Genomic DNA, 12,498 nt, shown 5'->3' on the forward strand with positions numbered 1-12,498 from the left:
ATTGGCATTTAAACAGTAAACATTTTGAAGTAAATCAGGAACAATGATACAGGAAGCTGGAATCAGCTGGATAAAGGATGGTAACACCAGCCTAAATATCTAGATATTGACATGGAGAATCAACATAATCATGCACAACTTTGCCACCCAAAGCAGAAACTGTAATGTAGCCTCGAATAATAATGATACCAAAGATTAAAATTGAATATAAAGCAGTGGTAAAAACAGAAACCAGAAGAAAAGGCTATTTTATAGAATGTTCAGAACAACACAGCATTTCATGTGAACCTATTTTGTTGCACTGACAAAGAAAACAAGTGAAATTATCTGATATTGCTGGTTAAAAGGATTTTTCCCCAAAGATGGAATTTATCTTTAAATTGCCATATGACAAAAGATTAACATGACATTCATCCTCAGGTGTTGGCAGTCTATTTCTTCCTTCAGGTCCTCTGTTTGAAGATGGCTACACATGAAGGGTTTGCGGTTGCCGTTAACAATCGTATTAATTGGCTGAGCATGCCAAAGCAATTAATTTCTAAAAATCACTATCCATATTCCTGATTTCTTCAGCACTTAATCTAATGTAAAAAGTGTTATTGTTGCACAGGGCACCATATACTATAAAATCGATATCAGTGTAAAATGATATGTACAGTAATGTGGTGTGTGTTAATGTCTGTCATTTTTATTTAGATATTGGCATAGTTTATAGGTTTCCCAGAGACAGATGTCTTTTCCAAGTATACTTAAAAACATTATTTATTATTCCAAATACCATCATGAGTTGTATTGCCCCTAATTGTTCTTGGTCTCTTTCAAATGATATGGGAGTACCATACTACCACAGCTACAGTTTTTGTCTAATTTTAGTAGTCTCCCTTGACATTGAGGGACGTTATTTAGACCACCAATCAAGTGCAAACCTAGCAAATAGTTCATGTGAGGATGAAAACTGAGGCTTATTGTAATTACCACATAAATTGACTATGCTTTCCATATTTGCTACTGTGTGCATTGCCATCTGTACCCCATGTGGATTACAGCTTTCTGTATAAATCTCTTTGTGCAGCTACAGGCTCATCAACCTTGTTTCATTAGGTACCATGTATTTCACTGAATGACATTTTCACTGAAGCACAAGCTTTCAAGAAAAATCATTGAAAATATATTTCACTGAAAACACAGTTCACTTAGCAACAAGTCAGAAAACTGTAAAGACCACAGACAGTTACTGCTGTTGTGGTTTAGGATACCAGGATCATAGTAGTGATAAGGAAAGCAGGTCTAGATGACTATTTTCATATTGGCAATGGCCCCCCACATGTTATAGTCCCAGATCTCTAGTATGGATTTTTTGCCAGTAGAGATTCATAGCAGAAGGTCTTTTCTCCCTTCTCCACAAATGTATGACTATGGAGTTAGTATATTTTAGTAAGAGGGTGGGGGCTACAGAGGGGCATGCTTGCATTCAGAAAAATAGTTTGACAGTATGTTTGTTTTTCATGAAATATTCTATGAATTGGGATTCTACTAAATTCTGTATACGTAGTCATTTTTTACCATGTGCGCTTCAGTGAAAACGGCATTCAACAAAATTATATATGACCACAGTTATCTATTTAAATCACATAAACTGCCTTAAATCTATATTAGTAACTATATGTTTCAGGTGATAAATTCCAGCTTGCACTTTTATGTTTCTTTTCAGTAGGCTTATGAAAAGTGAACAAAAGTAATATATTTCACAAATTATTATTATAATATCAAAATATGAGACATTGTCATTTTAAAAAAAATCCAGGTTTACATGTTTATACAGTTACAGAGTATAATAAGAAAATGGTAGAAATAGCATTAGATATAGTAGCAGACATGGATAGAAATGGCTCACTGCTTCTGGCAACTAGGCTTAAACTATATGAACCCCTAGACTAATTGCTAGGTATGAATATTACAGCTAGAAATTAAGCAACTTTCTCCATCAGAAGTGGGATATATGCAAGTGGATAAAGTCATGTCTGCAGAGGCAGAGACCACTGATGGTCATCAGTAAGTGTCCAGGAATGATTAAGCATTTTCTGGTCCATGGAACTTAGGCCTACAACAAGGAATACTTTAATTTATTAGATGAAACTTTGGTGGGTGGTAGCACTGCAAACATCTCCTTCATGTAAAGAGCCAGGATGTGGCTGAGTAGCAGTTGCACTCTCGTACATTTATCTTAATAATTTCTGCAACTTTTGCATGTCATATGTTTTATGCCATATACAATATATCAGTGAAGCATTTTACATTAAGAAAGCTGTAATATCCTTTAGCAGAAAATTTATACCACCATTTGATAGCTAGCAGTTTAACTACTATTTGCTTGAAACTGCAACACTGAACAAGAAGCTATACAAAACCAAAATAGTGCAAATGTACAAGTAAAACCTGTATAATTTAGACAGATGCCATGCCATATGTGCGTGTGTTTATGTGTGAATGTGCGTTTATGTGTGTGTGTGTGTGTGTGTGTGTGTGTGTGTGTGTGTGTGTGTGTGTGTGTGTGTGTGTGTGTGTGTGTGTGTGTGTGTGTGTGTGCGTGTGTGCGTGTGTGTGTGTGCATGTGCGTGTGTGTGTGTGTGTGTGTGTGTGTGTGTGTGTGTGTGTGTGTGTGTGTGTGTGTGTGTGCGCGTGTGCGTGTGTGTGAATCTATATGTGCCTGAAGATCACAGAATCAGCATAGTTGTTACAAAGGCAGTCAACTCAAATGACTTGGTTTTAAAGAGATACACTGTATTAAAAAAGGGGATATCTGATCAAATCAGTGATATATACAATGGTGATATCTTATGTGCACAGAATTTAGTTGTTTAATGTATTGTGATTACATATTCTACAAACAAATAGGACTCCTTAGTTCAAATTCCAGGGACTTCATGCACAGTCTGTTTACAGATAGGAGTAGCAAGGATAAAACACAGTTGAAATCTGAGACCAAATAGGTGGAAGGTCAGTCCAGCAAAACCGTTTGACTTGAGATCTAGAGTCTATGGGGAGGGGGGCAGAGTAGAAATGGTGTGGAATTGTGGTGAGAGAAAGCCTTCTGAAGACTGGAAGGGTCTCATAAGATTTAGCAATAAACCCTGTAATCAGAGTCCAGTGTAAATTCAAGTGGTATTCACAATCTCAGCCTATGCTGCACAGCAGGGTTGTGATGTCAGGCAGCAGGACAACAGGAGCTGTTGTTCATAATGGCAGGCCTATATACTTGAGATAGACAGAGCATTATATAAGGACTGCCTGGACAGAGCAAGATGAATAACGAAGGAGAGGCCAGTTTAGGGTTCTGTCTTAGACAACAGCACATGATTGAATGGTAAGACAGTCACAAGGTCACATAAATGAGTGGTCAATATGCAACCCAGGTAAACTTGCTCCTAGTAAGGAAAGGGCATTGTGGTAAAATGAGAGATTTTGAAGTCATCCCCAGTGAAAAGCATAAACCATTGGTGGCCACAATCAGCTGCAAACAGTGGTCAGAGAAAGCTCTAAAGTCAACAGGGACTAGGATATAGACCTCTGTGCTGACTGGAGTGAAAGCTCAACAGTTAAAGGAAATACTCAGACCTTTGGAACGTCACTAAGAAGAACATATAAGTGGAGTTGAAGAAGAATGGCAGCATCTCTAAACAGCATTTGTGAAGACAATAAAATAGATATGTGGACAAACAAGGTACTGAAATAAGGTACATAACTGAAAACTCTGGGAATTTATCAAAAGAATGAAGGAGTTTAGAAAATTTGGAAGAAAGAAAAGATGGACCAGGCTATGAAGGAACACTGGATGGCTAACAAAGAGACAAGAGAGCAGTCACAACAGCAAAGACCAAGATATCAGAAGCACTCTGTCAGATTTTGGAAAGTCAGTCAGCAGACGGCAGAAAGAAACTCTGTCAGGTTACTAAGTAAAACCAGAAAGGTAGAGAAGATAAGCAGACACTGTTCATTAGGAATGTAAGCAACAACCTGTTTACCGTTCATAAGATATCAAAGTCAGATGAAGGAGTACTTCCAGCAACTTCTGAATAAAGAAAATCTCACAAAAGTTGTACTGCCCCAGACACAGCCTACAATTAAAGAAGTAGAAGAGGAAGAACAGCTCACCCAAAAAGAAGTAAGAAGGAGCACTTAGGAAAATAAAGTTAAGGAAAGCAGCAGACTTAGTTATGGTCACAGCAGATATGATCAAGGTGTTGGGAGAGTAATGAAAGAGAAAGGTGTATTCCAGATGAATTAAAAGTAAGCACTCTAGTGACATAGTACAGGAAAAAAGGGGACATTCACAAGTTTGGGTATGAAAGGACCAGACAGGGTGATGGGTAAACGAATATGGAGAGTAGTAGAAAGTAAGATGGAAGATGAGCAATTATTCAGATCACAATCCAGTATAACCAGCCTGATGTTTACAGTTAGATGGACAATGGAGAAGAAGCTAGGGAAGAAGAAAGAGTCCAAGTAGGCATTCCTGGGCTTGGGGAAAGCATATGACAAAGCTGCAGGAAAGCTGTCTTGAGCAGTCCAGCAATGGTTTGAAGTCTGTGAAACATTGATAAGACATGCAGGCTATGTACAAGGATTCAGTGATACAAATGCGAACAGAGTTTGGAATCAAAGTGGTGCTCTCAGTCAGAGTGGGTGTGCGTCAAGGTTCAGGTCTGAGCCCACTGGTGTTCATACTGATGACAGACTACATTAGCAAACAAATGAGTGGGGACAGAGCAACAAAGTTGCTATATGCATATGATGTTGCATTACAAAGAGATTCTGAAAAGGAACTTCAGCAAATGATAAGAAAATGGAATGCAAAGCTGAAAGCACATGGGATGAAACTGAATACAGAGGGACAGTTGTCATGGCAGCAAAAGGGGAAATCCGGAGAAGCTGAAAACTGAAATAGAATGGAAAATAGTGGAACAGGTTAACAGTTTCATGTATGTGAGAGGGATGGTTGAGAAGGTCAAAGCCGCAATCAGAGTGGATGAAGCCAACTGGCTGAGTGTCAGAGGTAGTGTGTGAAAAGAATGACAAACAAGCTGAAAAGTCAGGTGTACAAAGCAGAGGTGCAGCCAGTACTTTTGTCTGATAAAAAAACTGGGAAGTGAAGGAAGAGCAGTTGTGGAAGCAAGAGGTGATAGAAACAAAGAGCTTGAGATGGTTTGTAGAGTACACAATATGAGACAGAGAAATGATGACATCAGCATACAAGCCAAAGTAGCTGCAATTGCAAATAATGTCAAAAAGATCACATTACTGTGGTTCTGGTACATGTGTAGGAAAGTAGAAGAAAAACTGGTGAAAAAGATTACACATGAAGTAAGCAAGAGGAACCAGGGATGTACGGCAAAGAAATGGCTGGATTATATGAAAGAAGTCATGCAACAGTCAAGCATGATAGTTAAAGAAGGTAGGAGAGTGGCAATAAATGATGCAACACCCACTTGGTGTAGAAAATGGGAAAAGGGGCAGCTGCTGATGAATGCCATTGCATATGGTACTCATTGACATATGCTGTAACTCACTGTGTTAATATCTGATACAGACGGCTCAAAAGCCATGCTGCAGATTTGCAGAATGGTGTAATGTATCTTGCACATTACCAAATAAATGAAGAGCGTCAGTTAATCTCATCCAATGTTAATTCCAATGTATCTGTCTGACACACGCATATGACATGCTTGCTTTTTGGTTGCTAAATAAATGCCACAACATACAGAGGGATTTGTGTTTTCAGTCTATTTATAGTCATCATCAATGACTGATATTGGGAAAGAGAGACTTTGTTAATAAAAGGCTCCATCTTTGCTACAGTTATATGTCTCTGTAAACAGTGTGGATACTATGATTGCTAGAGTTTGTCATTTCTCATTCTGTCAACAAGTTTGTTTGCACTTCTCTCATTTTTTGAGTAAGCCATATTTATGCACTTCAATCGTGATAAAGGCATTCATTTGGAATGCTGTCTCGATAGGCACTATCCTTCAGAAACCACAGTAAATCCCACTGACATTTCAGCTTTTAGTCCTGCATCTAACTTGAAGTGTGCCTTACTGAATCTCCTGTAAGGGCCTATACTGAGCTGTATTTGTCATATAATTCATTCTAAAGAAATGGATTGAGACTAATCTGGCATTGTTTTGTCTTAGAAATATTTTCCCTGAATGGTAACTCCAACGGACAGCCTTGTACATTCCCTTTTCTGTTTAACAAGAAATGGTATGCTGACTGCACAACCGATGGAAGATCTGATGGAGGAAGCTGGTGCTCAACCACAGAAAGCTATGACAGAGATGGGAAGTACGGATTTTGCCCCATAAAAGGTACATATTAAGAGAGGTTGAAAATTTAGTAAAATGCATAATATTCACAATATTTTATTTGCTCGGATATTCCTTTATGACAGCATATATTCTAGTGGAGCTTCAGATGTCAATGTCATTAGAATTTCTTAATATTTTGTTGAAAAGTTCAACATCTGGGACAGAAAACTGGAATAAGTTTATCTTTGACTTATCCAGTCTTTTTCTAAATTAAAATATTGAGAACAAATAAGTGAATCCTGATATCTAGATGGGTTTCTGTACTATTTACACTTATTCTAAAGAATGAATAAACATGACATCATTGTTTTGCTATTCAAACTGTCTTGGTATATATGTTTGTGTCTACTAGTGTGTGTTTATGCATGTGTGTACATGTGTCTGTATGAATATATGTAGTACTGGGGGGAGGCTATCTCTTTCTGCTTTACCTCCTCTATGTATCTGAAGTAACTCCTGGATGACTATTTGAAATTTGAACCATGCTCCTGTAACATCTTCTTTATGTAATTATTTTCCTATTCATCAATGCTCATGATCAAAGCAGAAGTTCTAAGCATAGTGTAGAATGCATCTTTTGTTATGTAAGCCATTTCACAAAACAGTATGAGATTGTATGAGCAACCATACAACTGATATTTTTGTAGTAAGGAATGAATTGTAATGTTTGTGTTTGTGTTTGAGTTGTTGATTACAGTTTGATTTGTTAAAACCATATGACTAGGCAGTATAGCATATACGCTAAGGAACTATATGTTTCATTCAGTAGCAGGGGGCAGTTAATCAAAATATGTGTCAACAGACCACTGCTTGGTTGGCCAAATGACCTACGGTTCATTGAAAGCAGACCTATTAGTTGTCTCTAAAAACCTGATTACTTTCTTTTTCCAGTATGTGATGGCATTAGAGTTGTCGATATCAGTATTAGGAATGTGAAACAGAACAATCCCCAGGTGATGTTGGGTCCTTGACACTCAGTCTATAGTCTCATGTTTTGCAATGAGAGACAACATTTTAGATTTCATTTTCTGTTGATCAGATAATTATATATTGTTCTTTGAATTTTATTTGTAAAGATGAACTGCCATTAACCAGTTATACCATCATTACAATTGGAGTGCGACGGTAATGACATTTGACTTGAGAAAATATAGTGTCATCAGTTGGACTGTCATTTAAGAATATCAGCCCAAATTTTCACAGCATCCTTTCTCTTCTTTGCATTTCTATGTGTTCAGTTGTATTGATCTGTTTAGTGATTGAAGATTCAGCTGTTTCAAGGAAGTAGTAGTTTTATTAGTAAGTCTTATAAAGCTCTACTAGCATTTAGAAGGGAAGTAAATTGTGATTTTATGTGTAAAGGGCATGTAACAGCTTTCTAGTGACTATTGTTTAGCATTATATTTCAATAGCAGTTGTAAAGGGCATGTAACAACTTTCTAGTGACTATTGTTTAGCATTATATTTCAATAGCAGTAGTACAGTATATAATGAAGTTAATACAAATGTTGCAAGGTATAAAGCTGCAGTTTCATTTTTGGTTTATCTTGTCTCAATTAATGTCTTCTGTATATTCATGCTATTAGAATGATGAAATAGGATCTTAGCCAGTATTTTGCATACCGTAGCAAAACATTCTGGGTAAACAAAATGTTATTTCTTCAGATAACAAGGCATTTATTTATGTTGTAGTCCTGATACTACTCCATCTCATGCAGCCAGTGCCAAATTAGCACAATTTATTTACATTATTTAGTGGAGAGAGTAACTGCGGTGGTGGTGCTGCGGTAGCGATGTCACCTCAAAGTAAGACGTTGTCCTGTTCGATTCTCAGCTAAAGCGTCTTCTGTGTGGAGACATGCGTGAATGGGCGTGCCTTCGTTGAAGGTTGTACGTCATGGCTGGCAACTCGGTACATAAAAATCTACTGCCAATCATTAGCGGACCGGGGTTCCTTTGTGGTGACCCCTAACCGGGAAAAGCCGAAAGATACAACATTTAGTGGAGAGAGTACCAGCGCAGGGAGTGTGAGTCTTCTGTGGTTGTGGTTTGTACAGAAATACAGAATCATGTATGTTACTGTAGATGTCTGGGGGGGGGGGCTGGTTGTGAACCACAACACATCTGCCTATTTCCATATTGCACTCACCAACATATCATGTGCGGTAGATTACAACTCTTAATATACTGGAGGAGATATGTCTTGCAATAAAATAAAGCATAGCACATCTGCTTTCTGCTCCGATAAGGTGACTATTCCCAGCTCTGTGAGGGTCTTGTGTCAGTTTCCTTGGAGATGGTGTTATGATGTCACATGCTCTTTTAAGTCATTTAGAATGTCATGTGAAGTTTTTCTTTGACATCTGTCTGAAGCCATGGTACTATACTATTCACAATGTTGGCCCAAGGGGAAACATTGGTCCAGCCTTTTCTGCAAAGACTGTTCTTCTAAGCATACAGTAAAGTTAATATTTCAAACTCAAATGGTAAATATGACAGTGTCGCATGGAAAATGATATGCAGACAATCCTGGGGATTCAGAGAGAGCCCTAATACCCACATTAACGGCTGCAGTAAAGAGGCCTCATTTCTGTGATGCACTATTAGCATATTATTATCACATTATCTGCAATGAGGAAAGACCTCCTTTCAGCTAAATTGCATATCTGTGAATCACCACTGGGTACTGCAAGTGCTAAGTAGCATGTTCCTGGGGTAGTTAACACTGGCAGTCAATGCATTGTGTTATCAGAGGCACCCCCCCTCCATTCAGTCTCCCACACTTGTACACATAGTAATGCACACACACACTCATTCACATACCACATACCTTATACCTGTCCTTGTTGTCAAAATGTCCCAGATGTTTCTTTTTTTTTTGCCTATCCTGGCAATTCACAGACAATTACAGTTAGTTATTAATGCCATATTTTCACATTTCATACATTATATCCTTCATTAAATGCATACTAGTGCAGCTACTGTTATTCTATTGTCTTTTTCATTTTGTCAGAGGAATAATTAAAATTTGTCCTTGTGTCTTTGTCCATACTACCATTATTTTAGTTTAGTGCGGTTTTCTCACATTTCAGGGTTGAGAAGTCTGTTGTTCTCTTGTAACTCACACACTGTTGTAGGTATTGAATAATAACTGATATTCTCAATATATGTTATAAAAAGGGTTCAGGCACCTAGGCAGCGAGACATTTCCCTGTGGTACATTTGAATGGGGACACATGGCTGAAGTGACAGTTAGCTGCAGAGAAATATGTCTGTTTGCAAATTCTCTGTGGACAAAGAGAAGAATGTGTTGCCATGCCCACAACTTCAAGAACCAAAGTCACAGGGGGAAAACAATGTCCATGGTCCCCAAGAGAACATGAGACAGCAAGCAATATGGCAGGCATCAGCATCAGGCTGGACAGAGGGCATGTCATTGGCAGTACAAATGCAGTGCACAATGGGCAGTACCTTTATAAAAGGGGGGTGGACCATTAACCCTTTACATTCTCTAAAGAACATTACCTAAAACGCATACTGGAGCATAAATGTTACTACAGTAGCCTGCAGGATTTCCTCCATGCTGTAGCACAGTCCTACATGTTGTAGTTACATAAGTATGTACTCTGCACTGAGCACAGCACTCATTACTTCTTCTACCTCCATGCGTTTGGTTACTAAAGCTATGAGCATGGCAGTATGTGCTTCTCTTTGCCCACAGGGAATTTGCAAACAACCATATTTCTCTGCAGCTGACTGTCACTTCAGCCATGTGTCCCCAGTTAAATGTACCACAGGGAAATGTCTTGCTACCTAGACACCTGAACCCTAAAAACGGTTCAGGCACCTAAGCAGCGAGGCATTTCCCTGTGGTACATTTGAATGGGGACACATGGCTGAAGTGACAGTTAGCTGCAGAGAAATATGGCTGTTTGCAAATTCTCTGTGGACAAAGAGAAGAATGTGTTGCCATGCCCACAACTTCAAGAACCAAAGTCACAGGGGGAAAACAATGTCCATGGTCCCCAAGAGAACATGAGACAGCAGGCAATATGGCAGGCATCAGCATCAGGCTGGCCAGAGGGCATGTCATTGGCAGTACAAATGCAGTGCACAATGGGCAGTACCTTTATAAAAGGGGGGTGGACCATTAACCCTTTACATTCTCTAAAGAACATTACCTAAAACGCATACTGGACCATACATGTTACTACAGTAGCCTGCAGGATTTCCTCCATGCTGTAGCACAGTTCTACATGTTGTAGTTACATAAGTATGTACTCTACACTGAGCACAACACTCATTACTTCTTCTGCCTCCATGCATTTGGTTATTAAAGCTGTGAGCATGGCAGTATGTGCTTCTCTTTGCCCACAGGGAATTTGCAAACAACCATATTTCTCTGCAGCTAACTGTCACTTCAGCCATGTGTCCCCAGTTAAATGTACCACAGGGAAATGTCTTGCTACCTAGGCACCTGAACCCTATAAAAAGCTTTGCTGCACTAACTTATTTGTGCAGCAAGTTAATGCTAATGTTTCCTGTGGCAAAGGTGCAGGGTTCAAAGCTTTTTTACCTCCTTTTTTGCAAGTCTTATTCATTTTTCCATTATATCCCTGTGGTCTAGCAGTGGACCAGGAGGATAATTTCCTCAGCAGGAGGGTACATGGATGGAATCCACTTTAGTGCCTTTAAGGCATGTATTCCTGGTATCTAATGGTTGGTTCTCCACTCCACTTTGTTTTGATTAAGTTCCTTTAAGGTATCCTGTATGGAATATCCCTGGTATCTAATGTCTCCCTCTCAACCCACATTAGACGTAAATCCCTTTAAGGCATTATTTTGAAGAGTTGTCCCCAGTCCCTAGTGTCTAGTTTCCCCCCTGACCCCATGTGCAATTAATGCATGATGGTTAGTGTGTTAACCCTGGAGGTGAGGGTTCCCCATGACTCATAAGTGTGGTATGTCAAGTAGCTAAATAGTTCTCCAAGGGTGCTAGTGTTTTCCCTGATCCCCTTTCTGTTTAAGTGCCATTCAGGATGTAAAATTTCTCCCTCATGGCTAGTGGTCCCCCTGACCCGCTGTTGCAGGCTTTCTTGTTATTTTTATTTTATTTGCTTTTGTTGACCAGGAAAGTCCACTGGGCTGAAATGAGCCCATTTTCAGTGGAGGCCTGGGAAGAAAAGCTCCACAAACAAATACAAAATGATAGACATTTGTTAAACAGGATTGACAAAGAGTGTAAAACATAAAACTCACATAGGACATTATATAATTATGTGGCTCAGAAATCAGGAAAAGCTATTTGACTCATGGCAAAGTAAAACAGTAAAATAGATTTAAGCAGACAAGACAAAGTATGCAATTATACTTATAGGTTCATAGGTGCTTACTAGGCTAATGGCCCTGGAGCCTTTACAAGCCAAGCACATAGGATTACCCTGGCATTGTGCCACCTGACCTTAATTCCCAGTGCCTCTGTCGAGTAGTCACTGGAGTGATCCCTGGGGTGAATTTTCTATTTCCCATCCACTCATCAAGATTTCTGTTGAAGAAGGCCAGTGAGGTGCTCTGCTTGACACATATGAGAAGTCTATTCCATAGCATGGACAGTCTCTGGGTTATGAACCTGAAACTCCAGCATGTTCTGTTGATTGTGGTAATAAGGTTGAGGTCTCTGGAGCATGTGGTGTGGAGGGATTGGGATTTCTTTTCATGTAGCATTTCTAACAGACCTTGGTCAGACATGGCTTTGTAAGTCAAGCAGAGATTGCCTCTAAGTAGGAGATATGAGACAGCGAATAGTTGGAGTTTTTTGAGCATGTCCTTATTGGAAAAATGTTTAAGGTCTAGGATCCTCTTTGTGAGGTACTTTTTTGGCCTCTCCACTTGTTGCAGGTGTTTAATGAGGTACATGCTAAATGAGGCATTGCATTCAATGATTGGCCTAATGAGGGAAGAGTAGAGGGAGACAACGACCTCTTTCTTCCTGGATGCAAAACCCTTAGTAATGAGATGTGCCAGATAGAAGGACTGGTCAAAGGAGAAGTTGCTGTCAACCTGTGTTCCCAGATCTCTTATAATGCCTTCTGTGTTCAGTGGACTACCATTAATCTGGTAATTCCTGTGAACT

At 39.2% G+C, this 12,498-nt stretch overlaps 1 protein-coding gene across 1 annotated transcript in view; it reads left to right on the forward strand.

The window, feature by feature from the left end:
* The window catches only part of LOC122796778 (macrophage mannose receptor 1-like), a 2,090,270-nt gene that overhangs the window by 172,352 nt on the left and 1,905,420 nt on the right, over window positions 1-12,498 (forward strand). The window contains exon 3 of the mRNA XM_044065506.1: window positions 6,192-6,365. Coding sequence (XP_043921441.1) covers window positions 6,192-6,365 — 174 coding nt within the window. The remainder of the gene's footprint in view (window positions 1-6,191; window positions 6,366-12,498) is intronic.

Source organism: Protopterus annectens, chromosome 3.part0 (assembly GCF_019279795.1).
Source record: "Protopterus annectens isolate FY-2018-M chromosome 3.part0, PAN1.0, whole genome shotgun sequence".
Classification (NCBI taxonomy): domain Eukaryota; kingdom Metazoa; phylum Chordata; order Ceratodontiformes; family Protopteridae; genus Protopterus; species Protopterus annectens.